The 26135-nt window shown below is 46.9% G+C and overlaps 1 protein-coding gene across 1 annotated transcript in view; it reads right to left on the reverse strand.

Annotated features, from left to right (window-relative positions):
- The window catches only part of LMF1 (lipase maturation factor 1), a 578735-nt gene that overhangs the window by 307247 nt on the left and 245353 nt on the right, over window positions 1-26135 (reverse strand). Inside the window, exon 5 of the mRNA XM_063934869.1 lies at window positions 11192-11257. Coding sequence (XP_063790939.1) covers window positions 11192-11257 — 66 coding nt within the window. The remainder of the gene's footprint in view (window positions 1-11191; window positions 11258-26135) is intronic.

Raw genomic sequence — 26135 nt, forward strand, 5'->3', positions numbered from 1 at the left:
ACACGTTGGAGGCACTCGGCGAAATAAACTGACAACACCACAGCCGGTAAAGTCAACGTTTCAGGGACTTCTCCCTTTTATCAAGAGTGCCTCCAACGTGTGGATCTATATATATATATATATATATATATATATATAACTTGCAATTTAGGAGGAGAGACACTCACACACCGACTGGATTCCACTAAATTGGACCTTATGAAAGGATTCACTTGATTTTTGTTGGATATCTTAACGGTCCTACACTTTCTGGAAAGAGGACCAACCACTTATGTCATCGTCTTTTTATGCATAATAATTCAGCACTTACCTTTAACCTTTATATATAATACACTTGGGGTACCACCAGATAAGAACTAGGGTATCATCAGGCCGTCTACCCTTCATGATTATATAGGATTACCCCCCTTCTCTTTTGCACCTTTAAGGGTATCACCAAGTCGTTTGTAATTTCTAAAGAGGACCGTTCTAATAAGAAGTCTGCAGAATAGTCTCTCATAAAGCTATTCACCTGATGAAGTCCTTTCAAGGACGAAACGCGTTGGGTTTAAAGAGCAATTCCCCTTAATTTAATCTGAACATTAGTTTCTTGAATATCATCAAAGGGACACTGCATCTATTCTATCATATGTACTGTGAGTTATTGCCTCAAGTTGCACTTGAATCTGTATTTTAATACATTTTATATTTGTTTATAATTGGTTGCTGGATATAATTTGAATTTTAACAGTATAATTTCAATTAGTGTGCCCTCAGAAATCTATTGTTATTGTATGTTTGTGAATCCTTTGCCAGCAGAAGGGTTCATCTTGAGGTGCAGCCACACTATAGCTCAATATAAGGGTAAGTTGTTCTATATGTGTGTATATATATATATATATATATATATATATATATAAAGGTTGAGTATCCCTTATCCAAACTGCTTGGGACCAGAGGTATTTTGGATATCAGATTTTTCCGTATTTTGGAATAATTGCATACCATAATGAGATATCATGGTAATGGGACCTAAATCTAAGCACAGAATGCATTTATGTTACATATACACCTTATACACACAGCCTGAAGGTCATTTTAGCCAAGATTGTTAATAACTTTGTGCATTAAACAAAGTGTGTCTACATTCACACAATTCATTTATGTTTCATATACACCTTATACACACAGTCTGAAGGTCATTGAATACAATACTTTTAATAACTTTGTGTATTAAACAAAGTTTGTGTACCTTGAGCCACAGAAAACAAAGATTTCTCTATCTCACTCTCATTCAAAAAAGTCTGTATTTCGGAATATTCCGTATTTCGGAATATTTGGATATGGAATACTCATCCTGTATATATATAGGACGAAACGCGTTGGGTTTACCATACTGACCTCCACTGATACTAAGCTAAGTTTGATCTGCTATATCTTTTATATAGTCTGATTACGCACTTATCTGATTTTATATGTTCTTTATATGAATTTTTTTACTCTCATATGTATTACATTTTTTAAATATTTTACGTTTTTGGCTTTTTGAATTGTACAATTATAACATAGTAGTATATTTATTTTTTTACAACACTGGTCGCCCTTACCCCTATCCTTTTTCTTCACACACATTGCAGTTCCATACCTATACTGCACTTTTAGGGGCTGGCTGACACCTATAGAATATTAGGTTGTGTGTTTTTTACAGTCTTTTAAGTAGTATAGATTGTCTATACATATATATCTTAATATTCTACCTCCCAAGTGGCGCTGTGTTCTCTTGATATAGATATATAGATAGATAGATAGATAGATAGATAGATAGATAGATAGATAGATAGATAGATAGATAGATACTGTAGATAGATATTCATTGCTGCACTAAGCAATGGCATACTCATTCCCAACACTGATTTTAATATCCTTTGCTGGGGAGCCTGAGCTGGAACCAGGCTTATCGAAGTAATTACAGCCTCTTAAGATGTTCGTCTTATTAACCACGGAACAGTGTAACTCAGCATGCTCTCTCATTTCTGCGAGCAATTATGAGAAGACGGCTAATTAAGAATGATGGTTTATGTGGCTCCGTTAACCCTTCGGCCGCTGGTGGTGACTTCAAGGCACTTTGAAGATATACAATAACAAAAGAATCTGTAATTTTAATTAACTTTGCCCAGATGGAGTTTATTTACCAAGAAGATTGAGAAAAGGGGGTGGGTGGGGTGGGGTTGGGGCAACTGCTTTTCATGTTTACGCAACTTTACGAAAAGCGTTACTTATGTTTAATGAAATTCTAGTTTAGGGCATGTAAAATCTTCAATGACCAACATTAACAGCAAATTCCCAGCTCACACCACATGTCCTAGGTATAAACGAGCATTTTATCACTTCAGAAAATCGTTCCTGTACCTAACAGACGCCGGGAGGAAAAATCCATATTTCTGACAACGGCAAGAAATTATGTATAATAGAGCCTCATAAAAAGCTACTAGTACTTTTCTGTTACCACCATTTACAAAGCTCTGTATATGCGGAACCGCACTATATATCAGCAGTTCCCTTACATTGATTACGCAGCATATGCTCTCAGTTATACAGGTTTCTATATTGGCTATTGGTGCAGAATTATTCATTTTATTGATAAGGCGCCACAAAGGTTCCATAGTGCCAAACATAGGGATGGCGCTTTAACCCATCCATTGAAGGGTCCTTCCAAATAATTGTAAAGAGTTAATAAAAAGGATTACCGCAGCATGTGGTCCTAATTTAGGTGAGATCTGTTGGGACACATGTTGCATTAGCACTCGCCACCCGGACCCTGAGAAAGGCTCGGTCAAAGTCAAGCTCCAAAGACTGCCACATACAGTCCTGATTGAGAAGGATCCCGAGGTCGATGTACTGCATCCAGCTGTCCTGATTAGGCAGGGAGGTGTCTCCAGCTGATGCATTTAACTTCAATGGGCAACATTATCAGGGGTGGGGAAAGGCGGTTGGGGGCCACATAGCGATGGAGCACCTAAGCCAGGCATGTCCAAACTGCGGCCCTCCAGCTGTTGTGAAACTACATATCCCAGCATGCCCTGACACAGTTTTGCTGTCAGAGAATGCTAAAGCTGTGTCAGGGCATGCTGGGATGTGTAGTTTCTCAACAGCTGGAGGGCCGCAGTTTGGACATGCCTGACCTAAGCGGTGCCAGGTATGGCCATGCGCCATATGGGAGATACTGTATGCCACACCAACAAGTCGAGCTGGTGCCATCTGTGCAGAGGAGAATGTCTAGCACCTAGGACAAGGTTGTCAGGTGCTGCTTGGTCAGGAGAAGACATGTTCTGCATTACAAAGTGTGCTCTTCAGTGTCATCCTGACACACTAACACAGATAATAGAGCCTTACATGCAGATCCCTGGATGATCTGGTACACAGATACACCATGAGTGATCAATTGCTTTACAGATCATGCTTCCTGTATACCGTGTCCTGCTGTTGTGGATCCAGTGAGAGAAGCTGGAACGACTAATCTGTGCTGTTACCGAAGTATTATATTTATTTCAAGTAACATTATGGGGTTTATTGATGAAGCAGTGAAAAGTGTGGAGAAGTGAGCCTGTGGAGAAGATGCCTATGGCAACCAATCAGCATTGAAGTAACATTTATAATTTGCATACTACACAATTGTACGGAGCAGCTGATTGGTTGCCATGGACCACAGGTTCACTTCTCCACTCTTTTCACTGCTTCATGAATAGACCCCTTAATATTGAGTAGTTAAATATCACTGAACTTAAGGTCCATACACACTGGGTGATTTTGAGCTCAAAGTAGCTTACTTTTGGCATTTTGCGCTACTTTAAGCTCAAACTCGGCAAGTGTGTATTGGACCGGCGATGAGCGGTGAACGGTGAGCGCTGATGCACGCTCCCGCATCATCACTGGCCGCCGCTGCCCGCTGGGCTGTTTGAACAGTCGAGTGAAGCACTTTCCACAGTCTCCTACTGTGGAAAGTGCTTGACCCCCCCCCCCCCCCCATTGAATATCGCTGGGCACAGGGAAAATAGCTTCATGTGTATGCACTGAGCTATTTTCCTGCCAGCGATGTTCACGATCATCGCTGTGCATCATCACTGTTCACGATCATCGCTGTGATAGACGATGGGCAAAAACGCTCAGTGTGTATGCACCTTTAGATTATTTTACTGGTAACAGAACATCACGGGGTGGAGAAGCAGCTGTATGTTCCCATCACTAACAGCAAGACTGAGTTGTAGTAATAGTTCAACACAACCATGACTGTCCTGTTATTGTTATTAATACTATTATCTTCAACAGTTATTAATATAGCGACAGCATATTTTGTTGCTCTTTGCCATTGGAAAGAAACAGTCATAAAATGAGACTGGGTAATAACAGACCGACAAAGAGGTAGGAGGGCCCTGCTCACACACTTACATTCAGACCAACCTGTCACCACAGTCAAGGGGTGGAATTCAAATGTTTAATTGGCGCCCACCGCTAGCAATTTAACGGTGCATGCTGCCAGGGACCGCCTTTCTTCTCGCAGCCCCTTCACCCCCGTGCTGGTGAGAATGTGCGAATAGGGACCCGTTTGGGCGCCCAAATAGCACTTTTTTTGTGTTGTACCTAGAACTTTCATTGAGTTTAGCTGCTAGTGTGCGAACGGCGTGCTAAAAAAAAAGTTGGAAGAAAACTGCTGGAGCCATGTTAACTGCGCACAGGACTGCAGTCGCAAATCGCAACACGTCTGCGTTTGAGTGGCCACCCCCATTACCTCCCACTTCAGAAGTATAGTTCCACATTTACAGATGACCCCCCCCCCCCCCCCCCCCCCGCTGCTGCATTATACCTTTGAAAAGCCACCTTGCTTTATTCTACTCACACTTACTGGATCACGGCAAATATGGTTTGGTCACAGAACCCCACAAACACAATGACTGAAATAAAAATAATTATCAACGAAAAGCCCATAGCCCAGATCAGTGTGGAGGCATTGTTGCCTTGCTCTACCAATCAGGCAAGCGTGTGCTGATGGAACAATTCTCTCCATGAAGATAGCATTCCGGGGAAAGCTTTGCATGTTTAGCTGCCTCTATGTGTTCTGTGGCTCACATATGCAAACACACCTGAGTATGGAGATGTGGGGAAAGTATTTGCATGTTAAAAATTTGCATTCCAGGAACCGGCTCTGTGCAACAAAGGAGCTCATTTGACTATCTTACTGTAGCCTGGAATTCGGCCCTGCCTGCAATATGCTGTGATGGCAGGGGTACTGTAACATGCAGCAGTTTTCTCTGGCAATAGGTACACCTAGAAATCGGTTTCATATAAAGGTATGTGTCTCTATTACTCTCCTCACATCATGTCACTGCCCCTGTCACATGCAGCTCTTGTTCTCACAGGCACATCACACATCTCCTGATATACTCTGTGCTGCTCGGGGACCCTGATCCTTCCACTATAGTCTGTGACTTCCTGCTGCCTCCATTCATCTCCCCACATCATGATACTGTCCCCGTCACATGTAGCCCTGCCGTCACAGGCACATCACACATCTCCTGATATATTCTGTGCTGCTCGGGGACCCTGATCCTTTCACTATAGTCTGTGGCTTCCTGCTGCCTCCATTCATCTCCCCACATCATGATACTGCCCCCGTCACATGTAGCCCTGCCGTCACAGACACATCATTCATCTCCTTATATACTCTGTGCTGCTGGAATGACCATGCTCCTCCCACTATATAACTGATTCCATTATCCTTCTCAAATCTTGAGACATTAGACCTTCCCGATTCATTCAAACCACGTTCCAATGTGCCAAAACCACATGTACAGTATATTGCATCGTGACCCTGGCCCTCTCCATACACACCTGCCCAAAAATACAATAAAAGGAATATCCTATATGATACAAAGGGCGGTATTCAAATGATAGATCACGCCCAATCTCCTTTCTAAAATGATCCCCGTTATCGTGCATATCGCGCCCATAGTAATCAGGTTTAGCTACGTAAAGAGTTGGGCGCCTTGCTATCCCGGCGGTAGCAAACTGAAACGATGATACCACGCCCGTCAGCAGAAACAAAATGGGTGAAAAGAATTGAATACCGCCCAGAATGTCCTACCTAGCCCAATACAAAACTGGAGACATAACGGCTGATCAGTGAAACCCCTTTCAGACCGCCAGCTTTTAACATCGCGCATAACCAGTGTTGCTGTACGGTCTGAAAGGGGCCAGTTGAAATAATCCGGGTCAACCCGGTATTTCAACTCGGGTAGCGAGCAGGTTTGAACGCGTGTTTAACCCGGTTTGCTGTGCTGTGTGAACGGGAATGCCGGGTCGGTGCGACCCGTTTCCCATTCACATTACAGCGACAGGCGGCGCTTGGAGATCATGTGATCTCCATGCGCTGCCCACGTTACCGCTGACATCACCAACCCGGCAATATGCCGGGTTGGGGACAGCGGCAAATAGGGGCTCAGGTGGGTCGTATCTGGGAAGTACCCACGTACGGCTGCCGGGTGCGACCCGCCTTACACGGTCTGAAAGGGGTATAAAGTGCTCTGATGCTACTGAAACACCCCCTAAAAGGCAATAAGCTCCATAAGCCTGTTGGATATGTTGATACTAAATGTAACAAATATGATAACATGTAAAGTGTGTACACATCCCCTTGTTTCCTCTGGAACAGGTTGGAAAGTTAGGAGGGAAGTGCTTCTCTACATAGGCAGGCAAAGAGTGACTGACAGACGTACAGCCTTGCTCTCTGGAAATGCAGTAACAGAATTAGTAGATTCATACGTAGGAGCAGGGTCAGTGATGTCACAGCGGCTCAGATACCTGTAACCTCAGCTTTCTCCACAATATCAGATCCATTTGGGGCAGACAGCCGAAGCTACGGGAGGAGCTACAGATGTTCTTAATGGGAGAGTTAAGGCAATCATTTACTTGTTAAAGGGCGCTGCAGTGAAGAGTACGGGTTGCATTTTATGAAAATGTAGTTTGTGGTTAATTGGTTCATTAACTCAATAATGACTTCCATTCATATTTAGAAACAAAGAGGGCAAAGCTCCCCAGGATGTAAATGAGAGGCCCCAGAAGATCCAACTGATTGGTGGCATGTCCCTTGCCCCCCAGCCTATATCATGGGGGGGGGGGGGGGGGGGAATATAGTAATTTTTCAAACATTGATGCAACCGTATTTAATCCCTGTGATATGTGTCTGCTCGTGAACTAAGTTTTGCTGTATTTCAGTGAATTTATTGAGCCCGGTTTAGCCAAGTGCATGATACTCGGGGCAGCTAGATAGAGTGGGGTGGGCTGAGCAAGTGATGATGCACCATAACATTCAGCACAATGGGGGTAATTCAGAGTTGAATGCAGCAGCAAATTTGTCAGCAGTTGGGCAAAACAGGTGGGGGTCATTCCGAGTTGATCGCACGGTAGCAGTTTTTTGCAGCCGTGCGATCAGATAGTCGACACCTATGAGGGAGTGTATTTTAACATAGCAAGTGTCCGATTGCTTGTGCAGGGGAGCTACGCAAAACGTTTTTGTGCAGTTTGAGTAGCTCTGAACTTACTCAGCCACTGCAGTCACTTCAGCCTGTCAGGTCCCGGAACTGACGTCAGACACCCGCCCTGCAAACGCCTGGACACGCCTGCGTTTTCCCTCCCACTCCCAGAAAACGGTCAGTTGCCACTCAGAAACGCCTTCTTCCTGTCAATCTCCTTGTGATTGGTTGTGCGAATGGATTCTTCATTAAATCCATTGCACAGCAACGATCCGCTTTGTACCTGTACGACGCGCCTGCGCAATGCGGTGCATACACATGTGCAGTAATGACCTGATCGCTACGCTGTGAAAAACAGCTGCGTGCGATTGGGTCGGAATGACCCCCAATGTACACTGCAGGGGGGGCAGATATAACATGTGCAGAGAGAGTTAGATTTGGGTGGGATGTGTTCAATCTGCAATCTAAATTGCAGTGTAAAAATAAAGCAGCCAGTATTTACCCTGCACAGAAACAATATAACCCACCCAAATCTAACTCTCTCTGCACATGTTACATCTGCCACACCTGCAGTGCACATGGGGGGGGTCATTCCGAGTTGATCGCTCGCTAGCTGTTTTTAGCAGCCGTGCAAACGCTTTGTCGCCGCCCACCGGGGAGTGTATTTTTGTTTCGCAGAAGTGTGAACGCCTGTGCAACAGAGCGCCTGCAAAATCTTTTTGTGCAAAACAAGACCAGCCCTGTAGTTACTCTTCGTGTGCGTTGATTCGAACGACGGAGGGACGGCTTTTGACGTCATACACCCGCCCAGCCACACCTGCGTTTTTCCCGACACGCCTGCATTTTTCTAAGCACTCCCTGAAAATGGTCGGTTGACACCCAGAAACGCCCACTTCCTGTCAATCTTCCTGCGTTCAGCCGTGCGACTGAAAACTTCGCTAGAACCTGTGCAAAACCACAATGCTCTTTGTACCCGTACGTCGCGCGTGCGCATTGCGGTGCATACGCATGCACAGATTAGCCATTTTTTTCACTGATCGCTGCGCTGCGAACAACAGCAGCTAGCGATCAACTCGGAATGAGCCCCATGGTTTTGCCCAACTGCTAACAAATTTGCTGCTGCGATCAACTCTGAATGACCCCCAATAAGTGAATGACCCCCCAATAAATGCTCCCTGTGCAGTAGAGACCTATGCTCACTCCCCATACCTAATTCCTTCAGCAGGGTCTGGTGTGTGGGACAGCACGTGACTAAAGAAAAGGAATAGGTTCGGTTACCATTAAACACAAAATCCCCAGGCTAAGTTTAAAACTTTCCATTTATTTCCTCATTTTCTTTTTCTCTCTCCATTTTGGGGAATTCAGCCAGTGAAGCAGCCACGGCGTGCAAACCCCCCCCCGACAAACACACTAGGAACTCTTAAAAGTTCCAACTGTATTTTAATTTCCTGGATATAGAGTAGAATCTTAAAGTGGCGACACATACTTCGCCAGTCCTGTTTTGTGTGCAGTACTGAAGCGGTTTTGTTTCAACTAAAATTAAAAAAAACCCTATCATTAGAAATATCAATTTATGAGATTAACAGGCTGAATACCACCATGTACCCCCAGGGATAACGTGCACACAGTTTGCGAACCCCTAGCCTAACATCGGGAAGCTCCGTTCAGGCGTCCTGGCTATACAGGAATGAAGAGACTGATACGGCCGTTCAGGCCAGGCCTTTGAAGGTCCCTAAAGCTATTGATTTAGCCCTGTAACTGTGGTAATAAATTGCTGTTTGCGCTCTGGCTCCAGACCTTATCACAGGGGGGGGTCTGCACTAGCTTCCTCAGCCAATCACCGGCCAGATAAATGATTTGGTGACGGGCCCTGGGGGGGGGGGCAGGTTATAATATAATCTGCTTCCCAGACCAGAAGTATCCAGTTATTTACTAATGTGTAGGTTAAGCAGTGTCCCATTTATACATGAAAGTCTAGTGCCGCGAGTGCAGGAGCCGCTGACAGCCAATTATGTGTCACATTGGGAGTTAGAGACAAATGTCCCAATATTCCAGTCACAGAGTAACCCCCTGCTGCGACACATAGTACCTGAGACAGCCTTGGGATGAAATCACAGTTGGTGTACTGAGTAATGGACATTCTGCAGCAAGGTTTATACATGTAATAAATTCCATAGTTCACAGTAACTATCCGAGATTAGCGCTGGCTGAACCTGGACATATTTAAATGAATAGTAACCTACAAAGCTTTATTTAATCATGTGATGACCATGAGGAAACTCGCATCGACCAATGAAAATACTTTTCTGATTGGTTCTAACATTCTACAGTACGTTTGTGCTATTATAGTGGTGCCATTTTTATTCCGTGACAGTTTCCAAATAATAATGAAATCTCTGTTGATATTGGCACGCTTCCCGACAGACGCAGCACGTGTCCTTCATATTTATGTCACTTTTATGGTGCCCTCTTTATAAAGCACCTGCCATAATAATGCCCTTTGTATTCCAGCCATTGTATCATGCAAGCCAATCAATGGAACAGCTGCAGAACTGGCTTAAACGGGATGGTATCGGGATGCCGGCAGTCAGAAAACCGACAGCGGCATCCCGACGCGCAGGATCCAGACACCTGAAAGGTAAGTAACCTAACCCTAACCCTCTCCCGGTGGTGCCTAGACCTACCCAGCCCCCCAACTCCCCCCCCCCCCAGGCGTATCCTAACCCTCACCCTGCAGCATAAACCTAAAGAACACACCCGTGCCGAGATGTTGATCCATGATGGGATCCTGGCCTCGGTAACCTGACCAGTGTCGGGATTCCGGCGTCGGGATTCTGAATGACGGTATCCTGACCGGTTCCTGCTTAAACTATGGAATTAGACTGGGAAAACATTTTGCACATATTATCATACCTTCTGTATCTTATCTTTCCTTTAGTGCCAGAACAGATCTGACTACTTATGCTCACTGCTGAACACTGCCATATTTCTGTGAAAGCCTGTCTCAAAGCCACAGTCACTGACTTCAGATCAATGAATAAACAGCCATGTATGATAACTTATTGGCCTTCATATCACACTTATAATAAACAGGTAATCAGATTGCCATTATTATACAACCGTCGTTGATCTCCGTGCATATAGAACAACAACACCCACTCTGCAAGAGATGATTATTACAGCTGTGTGGTGAGGCCCAGGGCAATATGGGTCTGCGGCTGAAAACGGTCAGGGCCTATTGTGAGAAGCAGAGGAGGTGTGACCAGTGATGTGTGGGCGTGACCAGTGTTGTGTGGGCGTGTACATCACCAATGCCTCCCTAAATAAGTAGAAGAGTTGCATTATTATGTGAGTAAAACAGAAGCACAGCATTAAAAGTTATAATATGTGGCCAGGTGGGCAGCTGGTCACCACCAAGCTGTCATTATGTCAGGCCTATTTTTATGTGGGGGCCTGGAGCTTTAGTCCCATCCGCCCCATTCTTGATCTGGTCATGATGAGGCCAAATTAGTGAAACTGGTTCAGCATAAAATACCAGCAATTATATATGTATAAGTACTGTAGGTACCCCACATATGAAACAAGTGCTTTAGTGTTACAACAGTAGTTCTACTTTGCTATAGATGTAAGATGGCGGCAGGTCTGCCCTCACTTGTTAATGGGTCTATAAATCACACAGTCCGTACCTCATAATGATAGTTCATGCAAGTCAGATCTCGCCAACACTTGTCGCCCCGGATTTTAATCAGACCCTGTAAAAAAAATATATATATATGAATATATGTGTTATTACTTGTACCATGCGTATTAGAAATAATACATCAGCTTATATCATGCGATCTCATTGGTGTAGCCTGTAACGGGACACTAGCACACGTTTCTCTATGCAGCCCAATTGGCCGTTCCGCCGCATTAAAAGTCACAACACAGATACTACAAGGTCTGTGAATCCCCAGTTGTAATATAGAGTCCAACACTAACCAGGGAAATTAGCTTTAACACATCACACATGATAATAATCAGTCCTCTGCAACTGATGAACGGGATCATGTGACTGGTTGCCAGGAGATACAGCACATTGTTGTAAAGCATGGTTTCTCACGCTATGCTCAGATAGAAGACGAGTACAGATTGGCTCATTCCGGGTTTCTCTGTCTGACATGTGGTTTGAGAAATGATTACGTAGTCCACCAGTGGGAAAGCTGACAGCAAATTTCCTCATCAGAAAATACAATTGTTCAAGCCATTGTTGGCTATATTTATTATTTAGTGATTTGTTTTGATACACTTCCTCTTTTCAGGTATATAATGTAATCACAAACTAAGGGGTAAATGTATCAAACCTTGGAGAGAGAGATAAAGTACCAACCAATCAGCTCCTTTCATTTTTCAAACACAGCCTATAAAATGACAGGAACCGATTGGTTGCTACTTTGTCTCTTTCGAAGGTCTGATACATCTGCCTCTAATTTTCTTAATTGCTTTATAACGATGTCAAAACTGGAGGTTACATTAAAAAAAAAAGCTCAATGAAAATGCAATCCAATAAGAAAATAATACTTGATACTTATTTAATGATACACTACATGTTCAGAAACCATTCTTAATGACTGCATTCAGTCAGAGCAAGTAATAAACACGAGAAGCTATGTATTACAGAGTTATAGGCCCTACACACTGGCCGATCCGCCGCCGAGCTGCCCGACGACGGATATGGCCGACGGGTGACTCGGCGGCGGGTGGGTGGGGGGGGGGGGGGCAGTGACGGGGGGAGTGAAGTTTCTTCACTCCCCCCGTCACCCGGCTGAATTGAAGTGCAGGCAAGTGCATGTACAGCCGACGGGGGACCAGCGATGAACGAGCGCGGGGCCGCGCATCATTCATCGCTGGAGCCTCCACACTGCACGATATGAACGTTATCTCGTTCATTAATGAACGAGATCGTTCATATCGTGCAGTCATGTCGGCCAGTGTGTAGGGCCCACTAAGATAATGTAGTTGAAAAACATCCCTCCTCTGCCGCATGTTACCATGTTAAGAGGAGTTTCTGCAACAGAGCAGACACAGAGTGACTGACAGCCTGCAGCCTTGCTCTGTAACAACTCTTATGTGGACTGGAGTCATCACACCCAGGGGCGGGGCAAGTGATGCAGGAGCCTCTCTGATGTCAGCCAAATCATCTGATGTGCAGGTCCAAACATTTGTACGGGATCCGGTCTTTAAGTCGACCGCACTTAGGTCGACACTCATTAGGTCAACCACTATTGGTCGATATGCATTAGGTCAACGTGGCAAAGGTCAACATGAGTTTTTCACCTTTTTTATTTTTACATTTTTTGAGCTTTTCCATACTTTACGATTCAGGCGGACTACGATTAGGAACGGCAACCTGTGCCAAGCGCAGCGGTAGGGGAGCGAGGTACCTTGCCCGAAGCACGGCGAGCAATATACGGTGCACTAATATGGGTTCCCGGTCACTTTACAACGAAAACGACACCAATTTTTTTTTTTAACTCATGCTGACCTTTTTCCATGTCGGCCTAATGACCATGTCAACCTATTTCAGGTGTCGACCCTATGATCCACACCCCATTTGTACAGAGTTGTTTCTCTTCGGTAGGAAGGAGTCACAATCACAGTTCAATGAAACAGGTATTAACGAGCAGTGATATTTGTAACGAATGACACATGTCAAGAGATTCTAATACATATACATTAAGTAATTCAAAAGTTCTAAGAAATAAAATTGTTATTATAAAGAATATGTGGGGTTAGGAACCTAAGGTTATACAATATGTGCATCATTATCCTCGCTTGCACTTGCATTACCATAATTGATCCACTAGGAGCAGTGTTCCATTGATGTTCTCCATCTCAGTTGTAGTAGTCGGATGATGGTTAGGACTGTAATAAGTGAAGTGCATAGAAAGATGGGGGAGGTGTATCAAAGCCTTCTAAACTTCCCCACTCTTTAGAAGGCTTCATACATCTCCCCATTGGTCACCCATGTAGAACGGTTTCTTTCAGGGTCGGTATTATATACCGCTCGTAGGGATGCAGGTGGTCACATGACCGACACAGGCATCCCAACACGGAAGATCCTGACGTTGGAGGGGGTATTTTCCAGTTCTGAGCATAGTGTGCGCTGCAGGGATGTTAGGAAAATAAGGGGGAGATTCAGATCTGATCGCTGCTGTGGGTTTTCGCTCAGCGGGCGCTCAGGTACTAACTGCGCATGCGTATGCACCGCAATGCGCACGTGCGTCGGACAGCAACAAAGGGCATCACTGGTCAGCGACGGGATGGTGCGAAAACTGCGATCGTACGGGCGTTGGCAAGGTGACTGACAGGAAGAGGCTGTCTGTGGGTGGTAACTGGGCGTTTTCTGAAAGTGTCTGGAAAAACGCAGGCGTGGCCAAGTGTTTTCAGGGAGGGTGCCTGACGTAAGCTCCGGCCTCGATCAGCCTGTTCTCATCACACTGTAGGAGTAAGTCCTGGGCTGCGCACAGACTGCACACACAGTGGATTATTGCAGCTCGGCGTACACATGGGATCGCACACTTGCACAGCGAATTTACACTCCCCCTGGAGGCGGCGACTATCTGAACGCAGTACAGCAACGTTTGCAGCTCAGCGATCAGGTCTGAATCCCCCCCCTAAGTCAAGATCGTCTGGCATATTAAACGTCCTCTTTAGAAGGTCTGCTAAATCCTCCCCAACAAGCGCAGTAAGATACTGTGATGATGTGGTAATATAAAACACTTAAAAAAAACCACACTAACGCCTCCATCCCCAAAAACAACCCCAAACACTTCACATATAGGGCTGAGGCATAGACGCCTAATAACTGCATGGGCCAGCATCTTCCCTGTGTAATAAATTCCTCTGCACATGGGGTTAATGAGTGGAAATGATAAAAGAATAGAAGGAGCACAGGAGACACCTGGCCTGGGGCAGCATGAACATCTGCAGGCCACGCTCCCTGCCCCAGGCCAGTCCACTGTCTCCTGTCCGCTTTGATCTGGGCTTAAAAAACGTTTCGCTGATTAGGATCACAATCTTTCTGATGAAGGAAGAGCTGGCCTGGCCATGGGGCAGCATCCAGTGGGAGACACATGTGGACAGACACAGTGCATGTCTTCACCTCTTCATCTGACCATGTCCCGCGTCATCGGCTGCACGCAGGTCCTGCAATTACTCTGTGCTCGTTAATAAGTAGGTAATGAGGGGCTCAGAAAGGAGACATCTTCCCGTCATGTCTGGGTGTTATATCTCAGTTATGAGACAAGATACCTTTCTGTTTCCTGCCCTGCTACGGACGCACAAGATTGTTGTGGACTGTTGATAGAAAGTGGCTAAGGAGGGACAGGTGGGCTCTCCAGAGCAGCTGCCAAAATAGCCTGCCAGCTAACATATGAAATCCTATAAAGACCTTCATCATGTATAATAATAATAATGCAAAACTGTTAATGACACACCTTGCTGGCAGCTGCCAAACCCCTAGGGTGATGCAGGTGGCCTTGATAACATGGAATATGTCAGCGGGGAGAGGACATGTAGAATGATGGACCCGATTCAGTAATGACTGCAAATGCTGCTAAAAAGCAGAATTTGAAATCCCTTTGTTGGCACGCTGAGGGCCGCCCATCACAGGTAAGGCAATGCTAACCGTCACCTCCCCTCTGAGACCAGCGCTATCGCAGAAAGTATGGAAGTCAACTGCCAGCGCAGCCTGGCTGTGACAGCAGAAGGCCCGCCGCCACCTTTTTTTCACACAGCCGCCCCAATCACACCTACGCCACGCCCAGATCCAATTGATCTGCAGATATATCTATGGACGGATCGGGCGGTGTGTTGAGCATACACACTGCCCGATCCGTCGGGGACTGGCGTCATGAACTGGGCGGGCGTGTACACACGCCCGCCCAGTTCACCTGTCAATCATCGCCGGCCGCCGCAGCATGTGTACGGGCGGTCGGCCGACCACCGTACACACACAGCAACGCGCCAATATATCGGTAGATATATTGTCCGTCGGCTGTGCTGCGGGGCCGACGCAATACGTCTGTGTACGACGGAGTTCACAGACGTATCGGCCGTACACACTGGCCGACGGTCCCGCGATATATCGGCCGTTCAGGGCAACGGCCGATATATCGGCCAGTGTGTATGGGCCTTTAGTAGTTTTTGCGGTCGGATCGCTAGTTGCGGTCCATCCAGAATGAGGGCCTATATCTGCTCCAGCATTGGTTTGACCCAAAGTGTGCCCCAATCTTTATCGAAATCCCCAAACCTCATCGAGCATAGGCAAAGGGCTCAACTTGCGGCTGACCCTCCATTGCGTTGCCATACAATGACGAATCACAAGAGTGCATTTAGGATACGGGCTCGGGAAGGCAGACAGGTGACAGGTAACTTTACAGTCTCATCGAAACTAGCAAGTTACAGAGAGATCTGACCTTCCACCTTGGGACAATTTGCTTACGACACTGCAGCCCTTTGCATAAAGGCGGTACCAATTGTTTATTTAGCGCACAACACAGGCCTGCAGACTGTTTCACCCTCACCGGGGCTCATTACCACGTGACATTTACTTACATTTCCTTAATTGCAACGAGTAAATAGAATACTGTTGCTCCGTATCCAAGGAATTTGTTTTCATTGCTGACAATGAAGTGTTTGAACTATTGATGATGTAATCAGACCTAGAAATTACAGCTGTGCGTCCGTACACCAAGGCTGCATCACAATTGGAAGAGCGCTGCCTCGGAGCGCAAACCGCGCCAATTACATTTACTCCAGCAATTCTTCGTCCTGCTGCAATTTGTTGCAAACGTTGACAGCACAGAATTAATTACAGCACAAGTGACGGAGTTAGAACATAACCCACATTTGGAGTCTCCAGGTCCTGGAATTAACCACCGATCTGGGAAAGAGCTCTGCAGGGAATATCTTGCTTGCAAAATGAGCATTTAACAGTTGCAGCAACAGCAAAAGAAAAGTGACTGATATGAAAGAACATGCTGTAATATCTGCGGGCACGGGTAATTAGACACAGTCACATTGTGTGACGTGACCCACAGCAATCTACGCTCCTTGGGAAAAGCATTAGAGACAGACAATAGGGCTACCAAGTCATTGCTTACACTGCTAAAGGCGCCACTTCCTGTACTGAACTTAAGCCAACTGGTATTCACCAAGCAGTGTAACCCTGGCTCCCACAACAGACCCTAGACCTCAGTACTAGGGCACTCACAGCTGAATGGTGGTGTCCTAGGGGCGAATGCTGAGTCAGGCACAGATGTGGCCGCGTTTTTATTCCGTCTGATTGCAGATGCCTACTTACTGTGAGAATACTGTAAGGGACCACAAACCTACAGTCACACTCAGCGGCAGTCATATCAGGTAGGGGGAAGTACAGACTACTGGGGTTGGGGGTTTGGTTCATAGGTCCGACCACACTTAGGTCAACCAGTATTGGTCGACAGTGACTAAGTTGACACCTAAAACAGTTCGACCTGGGCGAGGTCGACATGACAAAAGGTTTTAGTCATTTGGTGTCGTTTTCTTCGAAGAGTGACCGGGAACCCCAATTAGTGCACCGCGTCCCCTCGCATGGCAAGCGAACTTCGGGCAGGCTTCCCGTTCCCAGTCGTAGTCCACGTGGATCGTCAAGTATAAAAAAAAGTTCAAATAATGGGGAAAAAATTGTGCAAAATATCTCCTTCTGGTTAGGCTTCATCACTTCCTTTTTAAATGAAACTGCTTTTTACTTTATAGAAACCGCACCATAACAATGATAAAATATTGCTGTAACCCATAGCAACCAGTTATTAGGTCTCAACAGCAGATTGAGCAGGTTCTTACACCGCATGACCCCAAAACAGGATCATTATTCAGAATGAACCATATCTGGTTGCCCAAGCTCTGGGATTACGTTTGGGTTATGGCCTGTACCATGGGATCATTACCATTACGGTGCTTTTGGAGTCAAAGATACAGTATGCAACATTTGCCAGTTTCCGATTATGTAGCAGTGTGTGTGGCCAACTTCATATAGGCTAACTAGGTGATTCATTGTGCCCTACGGGCGCTCTTCACACCGTCGTAAGGGGCTACGCCCCTTTGACCCTTGCACACCCTTGTGGCGTGCAATGTTTTTATTACGTTACGTGTGTAAGCGTCACTGGTACAGGGGGCGTTGCGTCACTGGTACAGGGGGCGTAACGTGTGTAAGCGTCAGTGGTACAGGGGGCGTTACGTGTGTAAGCGTCACTGGTACAGGGGGCGTTACGTGTGTAAGCGGCACTGGTACAGGGGGCGTTACGTGTGTAAGCGGCACTGGTACAGGGGGCGTTACGTGTGTAAGCGTCAGTGGTACAGGGGGCGCGCTGCGCGCTGTGATTAGGCTGGTTACCTGGTGTGGCTCAGTGGAAGGGGACGGAGCGTACTGGTTGTCCCTCGCGTTCTTTCGCTGTCCCGTTTGCGGCAGCGTCTCCCTGTGTGAGTGGTGGGCTAGCAGGAGGCAGGCATTCCAGTGGCAGCTGCACGGACTGCCAATCACAGCGCGTCCTGGCGGCGTCTGGCCAATGGCGGGCGGAGTGTGCCGGGGGGGCTCGACGGAGACTCAACAAATGGCTGGCAGAGGGGGGGGCGCATCGGAGTCTTAACCAATGGCTTGCGGAGGGGGGGGGGGACCGCATCAGGGTCGGAACCAATGGCTGGCGAGGGGGGCGGAGCCGCGGCGGAGCCTTAAGCTGGTGCTGTTGTCTCTGGGGAGGGGGGGCGGAGCCACGACGGCGGCCACGCTGATATAACCTGCGGTCAGTTATGTATCCTGCTCACATTTTTTAGGGCAGATTTCCTATGGCTATCTCCTATATATTAGCCCACATCTCTATGGCTTGACTCCGCCCAGCGTTAGCAAATGAGGCACAAAGTCACGGATCTGGGCTAATATATAGGAGATGGGGGGGGGGGGGAGATGTATGTACAGAAGGTATATATAGGTGTGTGTGGGGTGGTAGATGTGTGTACAGTAGGTATATATGTGTGTGGGGGGTAGATGTGTGTACAGCAGGTATATATATGTGTGTGGGGGGGGGGTAGATGTGTGTACAGCAGGTGTATAGATATGTGTGTGTGGGGGGGTAGATGTGTGTACAGCAGGTATATATATGTGTGTGGGGTGTGTGTGTGTACAGCAGGTATATATATATGTGTGGGGGGATAGGTGTGTGTACAGCAGGTATATATATATATATATATGTGTGTGTGTGTGTGTGGGGGGTGGGTGGGTGTACAGCAGGTATATACTGTATGTGTGTATGGAGGGAGTACATAGGGCATGTACAGGTATATACACATAGTGTGGGCCGGGGAGGGGAGGAGGTGCTGCAGCTGCTGTGTACTGCACTGGGTCACTTGCTTGTCTCCGTCTTCCGGCGACGGCTCCCCGCTCTCATCCTACCCTGGCGGCTCCGTCCTCCGCTGCCGCCGCCTCACAGTGACTGGTCGAGCCTCTCGCGGCCGCGGCCCGTTACCCGTCCTCCTCCTCCAGGCAATCACACAGTTGTCAGCTGACTGGCGCCACGACCCGCCGACCGGCTCTCCACTGCCGCCGCCTCACAGTGACTGGTCGAGCGTCTCGCAGCCGCTACCCATCCTCCTCCACCAGGCAATCACACAGTGGCCGGTTGTCTGCTTTTTCCTCCTATTCCTCCTATATCTTAGGCCAAATCTGTGACACCGCCCAGCATTGTGACTCCGCCCAGCGTTAGCAAATGAAGCACAAAGTCACAGATCTGGGCTAATATATAGGAGATAGGCCCTACACACTGGGCGATAATACTCATAGATATAAACGATCTCGTTCATTAATGAACTAGATACCGTTCATATCTTTCAGTGTGGAGGCACCAGCGATGAAAGATGCGCAGCCCCGCGCTCGTTCATCGCTGGTGCCCCGTCGCCTGTGCATGCAGGCCAATATGGACGATCTCGTCCATATTTGCCTGCACTTCAATGGAGCCGGGTGACGGGGGGAGTGAAGAACCTTCACTCCCCCCGTCACTGCCCCCCTGCCGCCGGGTCGCCCGTCAGCCGTATCCGCCGTCGGGCAGCTCTGCGGCGGATCGCTCAATGTGTAGGGCCCTTTAGTCTAGATGGTTAATGGAGGTTTGCAAATGTGAAACATGTAATGAGACCTATATAACATATTCCCAATTGGAGCATTTGAGAAAAAGAACTTTTATGACTGAAATTATTGATACGTAATATCCGCCAAAGTCAGATGCACTAACAATTTCCTGTGCCTCCTGTACCCTGCCTCATAAGGGGTGGAGCCTCAGACAGAGGGGTGGAGCTTACCGCCACAGTACCATTAGGCAGAAATATAAACCCCATCAGTATTTTATCACATTATGTTCAACTAATCATCTTTAGTACAGTATTTCTGTGCAATAGAGTTTATAAATGCAGATTGATCAGTATGTATACTACTGCCTGCCGCTGGCATTTATAGATGAGGTGTGACAGTGTCTACGTCGACCACTATTAGTGGACAGTAAGTAGGTCGACAGGGATTCTAGGTCGACAAGGTCTCTAGGTCAACATGGTCTAGGTCGACAGGTCAGAAGGTCAACACAAGGTTTTGTTGTTGTTTTTTGGTGTCGTTTTCGCCGTACAGTGCCCGGGAACCCCAATTTGTGCACCGAGTCCCCTCGCACGCTTCGGGCACAGGTTACCATTCCTGATCGTAGTCCACGTGGATCGTAAAGTATGAAACGGTTCAAAAAAAGAAAAAAAATTGAAAACCTCATGTCAAACTTTTGACCTGTTGACCTAGAAACCCTGTCGACCAACAGTGGTCAACCTAGACACTGTCGACCTAAGTCTTGTCGACCTAGACACCGGATACCTTGTACATGTAGGATGGGCTGGCTGATCAAACTCTACAGTACGGACTACACGGATTGGAGATGTACAGAAATGACAAATTTGGATGGTGAGAGGGTGGAAATTTGCTTCAGCACAATGGTGGCAAAGTGCCTCTGGAATAGACGCACCCCGCAGAGGGGCAGAGGAAAATTACCAATGTCTGGCTACCGTATTAAGCAGTGATGTGCGCAGCTGAACATCACACGGAGCTATACTGCACTCACTTTTACCAAACTGGTCACAAATTGTTGCATGTGTAGTTCCAAAATCACCACCCACCCTGATCAATCAGATATCGATTAAGACTGGGTGAAAGGGTTCAGTGTGATTGACCAGTGTACCGGATGCCGACGGTTTCTGAATACCGACGCCTGCATCCCGATCCATGAAATTCCAACAGGGGAGAGGTAACAATGTTATCCCCTACCTCCTAACCCTCCTTTTCCCCAGCCTAACCCTAACCTCCACCGATGGTGCCTAAACCTAACCCCCCCCCTTCACCGCAGCCTAATCCTAACACCCCCCCCCCCCTTAGTGCCTAAACCTAAACCCCCCCCCTTTCACCGCAGCCTAATCCTAACCCCCCCCCCCCTCTTAGTGCCTAAACCTAACCTCCCCCCCGGTGGTGCCTAACCCCAACCCCCCACCCGCAAGCCTAACCCTAACACGCCCATAATATTTATGGTCGGGATTCAGGCGTCGGAATTCCGACTGCCGGTATCCCGACAGCCGGCATCTTAACCACATCCTGGGTGAAATGTGGTTGGACGAGGTCTGCGATCTAGTGCAGTAGGAAGACACTGCCGAATTGCACAGGGTCTATGGGGGTCATTCCAACCTGATCGCATGCTGCAGTTTATCGCTGCGGTGCGATTGGGTTCGGAATGCGCATGCGCTGCGGCCGCAATGCGCAGGCGTGTCGCTGCCCGGCGACAGGGAACGCCAGGCAGCAAATGTTCTTACGAAGATTTTGATCGCAGCGGTGATCGCAAGGTGACTGATAGCAGGAAGGCGTTCCGGGGTGGCACTGACCGTTTTCTAGGAGTGGAGAGGAAACCGCAGGCGTGTCCAGGTGTTTGCAGGGCGGGTGTCTGACGTCAATTCCGGGTCTGGACAGGCTGAAGTGATCGCAGAGGCTGCATTCGCACACTTGCACAGCTAAAATACACTCCCCTATAGATGGCGACTATCTGATCGCACGGGCTGCAAAAAGTTGCAGCGTGCGATCAACTCGGAATGACCCCCTATGTACTAAGCCATGGCAGTTAGGAGCTGATTTGCTGGTACTTTATCTCCATTCACTTTATCTCCCTCCAAAGCTTAGTACATTGGGGGTCATTCCGAGTTGATCGCTAGCTGCATTCATTCGCTTTGCAGCGATGATGCAAAAAAAACGGCACTTCTGCGTATGCGGCGCAATGCGCACGTGCGTCGTACTATTGCAATGAACGATGTAGTGTCACACAGGGTCTAGCGAAGCTTTTCAGTCGCACTGCTGGCCGCAGAGTGATTGACATGAAGTGGGCGTTTCTGGGTGTCAACAAACCGTTTTCAGGGAGTGTTCGAAAAAACGCAGGCGTGCCAAGAAAAACGCAGGCGTGGCTGGGTGAACGCAGGGCGTGTTCGTGATGTCAAAAACAGGAACTGAACAGTCTGAAGTCATCGCAAGCGCTGAGTAGGTTTTGAGCTACTCTAAGACTGCACAAAGAAAGTTTGCCGCCGCTCTGCGATCCTTTCGTTCGCACTTCTGCTAAGCTAAAATACACTCCCAGTGGGAGGCGGCTTAGCGTTTGCACGGCTGCAAAAAATTGCTAGCGAGTGAACAACTCGGAATGACTACCATAGACCCCAAAGCACTATATGTCTGGTCGATCAAGTGCTGGGTGGCCCGATCTGTACAATATGGTCTCAGGCTGCTGCAACTAAATTGTACATACAGTAGCTGAAATTGGCCAATCTGCCAGTGCTTTTACACCATTACCCACAGAGGGAGAGATTGATCAACAGTACATAGTACAACAGTTTGGAGAATGAAAGTAAAGGTCTGGTTTGTTGCTATAGGTTACAGCTCTTTTTTTGCAAAGCAGTCTGCACCAGTTTGTAGGTCTGAGTTGTACACCGGTATCCGGATGATGGATCTACACTGTCTAGTTAGACAGTCTATAAGTTGACACCATGTGGACGACACACATTAGGTCGACAGGTACAAACGGTCAACAGGTGAAAGGTTGAATGTGCTTAAAGTCGACAGGTACAAACGGTCAACAGGGCCAAAGTCTCGACACAAAAATGGTCATAACACAAATGGCCCACAGGTTTTTGGGGTTTTTCACGTTTTCCCAACAGTTGCCACGTGGACTATGGTTTGCGACGACCATTTTGACCCGACTTTTTTGTACCTGTCGGCCTAATGCATGCTACTGACTGTCTTTCTACACAGTGCAGATCTTCAATACTACACCCTCGTACACTAACTGCGCGTAGTTGGCCAAAGTTATAATTAATGCAAACGCAGACGTGTCGCTGAAAGAGGCCATAGGGATGGATTTCTACAGGCGTAAGTCACTGCAAGTTGGCATCTCAGTTTTAAAGAAATCGTCCGTGGCATACAGCATAAGACGCAGGCGCGGCAGTAGCATTAGAAGCAGACGCGGCTGTGGCATAAGACACAGTAAGTCTGCGCGCCAATCAGAATCAGGCTTTGTGTGTATAATATTCCTTTATTCAATGCAGCTATTTGTCTTCATTTTTGTTCCCTCGAAAATAAAAAAAAATAAAAAACCCACACACAAGTAATTTATTGGCAGCTTCCCTCACCACATTCATTTCCGAGCGTCTGCGAATGGCTCAGGCCCGCTACTACGCTTCCCATAAACAGTTCTCAAAGATACGGCGCTTCGCAACGAACCATCATCACTATTCATCAAGGCTGGAGACTAATGTGACATTTCTCTTGTGATGATGAGAGGGGGAGGGAAAATTGGTGTAGAAAAGTTTTTGCACGAGGAGGAAACTTCGTGTCCAGCGGTGGCTCCGGCTGTCTCCCTGCCCCCCTATTGGCCAATCCCATCTGAATGGCGTCAGTTTGTGAGGCTTTTCCAAGAACTGATGGAGAGGATGCCATTTTTACATAAATCACAAGTCAATGAGATGAATGAAGGGCTTGCTAATTGGCTCAGGGTTAATTACAACCCGTCGCTGCAGAAGAACAGCTGTTTTGGTACAGTAAGTCAGTCCAAATTGCTACGGTATGGCGTCAGCCATTTTATAATAAACACAGCTTCTACCTTCACCCAGGGGACGCCGTGTGGATGTGTTTATAGAAGGCTGGAAGCTTGTGTGCAGCAGAGCAAGGGACGGGCAAGCAGATATTGTGCTAATTAAAAAATAAAAAGCTGCTTTTCAAGTTCTGCACTTATAACGGCTCGCTAGGAACAGTTTTATGACGGTCCTGAAACTGCACGACAAACAATAAATGACTCAGTCTCCCCCAGTGACCACGTGGTCCTGTATACCCCTTAATAATCACACTGTTATAGTGCCCCGGCCCGTATTAGGCTAGCACACATCACTCAACACAGAGCCGGTTATACCTGCAGACTTTACGAGTCTTGTGCTTACAGTATATCCCAAAAACAATGCGCTCTGTGCCAGCGACTGTATATGTGCAGGTTTCCCAGCTCTCGCCGTGCTAAAGGAATCCATTCATACATGTGAAAGTGATAAATGAGGGCTTTAAAAATAACATGGGTTTTGCCCAATCTCAGGCTGTCTGGGAATATACTGTTCTGTCCTCACAGAAATCATTTTATCGTGCCACCATTTTTTTTCTTAGCGTGATCTGTTAATGAGAACACAAGCTAACAGGATACTTTGTCTATTGATCCAAGTCAGTGACCGAAGACATCAGACGAGGGGGGGGGGGGGGGGGGGAGTGCGTTTTACAAATCCATAAACTTGGTTGTTCTGACAATCCTCCATGCTTAATTGCCCATCGATTGATCAGAAACTGTACATGACTGCCTGAGCAAGCTAACTAAAGCCGAGATATCCATCAACATATAAAAGCAATGCCCAGACTGTTCACCACTGTATCCTCAGAGAGCAAGTAACGCCATTTTTTTTAATATATGAAAGGCTGAGAATTATATATGAAATAACTAAAGAGAGTATATGCTGACCTACAGACGCCCATCATTCTCTCTGTCACTCCTCTGCAGGAGATTGCCATGTTGGATGGGGGGGGGGGGGGGCAGGGAGTGTCTCTCTAGCAGAGTTAGATTTGGGTGGGGTGTGTTCAAACTGAAATCTAATTTGCAGTATAGAAATAAAGCAGCCAGTATTTACCTTGCACAGAAACAAAATAACCCACCCAAATCTAACTCACTCTGCACATGTTACATCTGCCCCACCTGCAATGTACATGGGCCCTCATTCCGAGTTGATCGCACAAACCTGTTTTTTGCAGCCCGTGCGATCAACTAAACTCCGCCTATGGGGGTGGGTTTTTTCCCATAGCCAGGCTGCGATCGCTTGTGCAGCCCTGCTATGGGGAATGAAGTTGTGCAGTTTGTAAGTAGGTCTAGACATACTTACCAGCTGCGACGTTTTCAGCCTGTTCGGTCCTGGCTCTGACGTCAAACACCCGCCCTGGACACACCTGCGTTTCTTCAAACACACCTGCGTTTTTCTTACCTCTCCCTGAAAACGGCTCCGGACGCTGTGTTGCCACCCAGGAATGCCCACCGCCAGTTAATCTTCAAGCGATCGCAGCTGCGATCTCTCCCTTCGCTGTTACCCGGCGACGGACGCGCGTGTGCATTACGGCCCCCGCGCGTGCGCAGTAGTGACCCGGTCGCAGCTGTGTGAACGAAAGCACGCTGCGATCGGGTCGGAATGACCCCCATGGTTTTGCCGATTAGAGAAAGATTTTGCTTTTGCAATCAGGTCTGAATTAGGCCCTTGGTGCCTAGGTAAAAGTGGCAATGTTCGGAATTTTAGTGGTCAATTGGTATTTGCACCACTTTATCAATCAAAATTATTGTGCAGAAAAAAGTTATGCAAAAGATTTTACCATGAGGAACTGCAAACGTCAAAGATCATCAACATGAAAGAATCCTATATGGCGCTCTCTGTTGGTTAGATACACTCTGTTAAAAGTGGATTTCCGTTCCAAACAAAGCTATAACCGTATTTCTGACCTGCTAGGATTGTGCATAGGAAAGCTGGATCCTGTCCTTAAAAAAATTAAAGTCTCCGGAAATGTTTACAAGAAAAATAAAAAAGAAATATATATATATATAAAATATATATATATATATATATATATATATATATATATATATATACACACACACGCACATATACAGGTATAAGTAACGATTTGACATGATGCAGGCTGGATCTAAATGGCACTGGTTCATATTGGCCAATCCTGCAACGCCCATTCAGTGTTTGGGGACTGCAGTTTTGGGGACTCCAGTTTTGGGGCCTGATGTGATTTATCACGCAGGGCCACTTGTTACTAATAGTGATGCCCTTACAGTAAGCAGTCAGCACAGTTATTGTCTGCCCCTCTGATGAAACAGCTATTAAATCAATACTGAGGGACTCGGTGATACGGTGCCATGAGACATACTGAATAAGCTCCCTGCTCGATGCTGTATGGATTACAGGTCAGTGGTTGCTTCG

This window comes from Pseudophryne corroboree, chromosome 7 (genome assembly GCF_028390025.1).
Source record: "Pseudophryne corroboree isolate aPseCor3 chromosome 7, aPseCor3.hap2, whole genome shotgun sequence".
Taxonomy (NCBI): Eukaryota; Metazoa; Chordata; class Amphibia; order Anura; family Myobatrachidae; genus Pseudophryne; species Pseudophryne corroboree.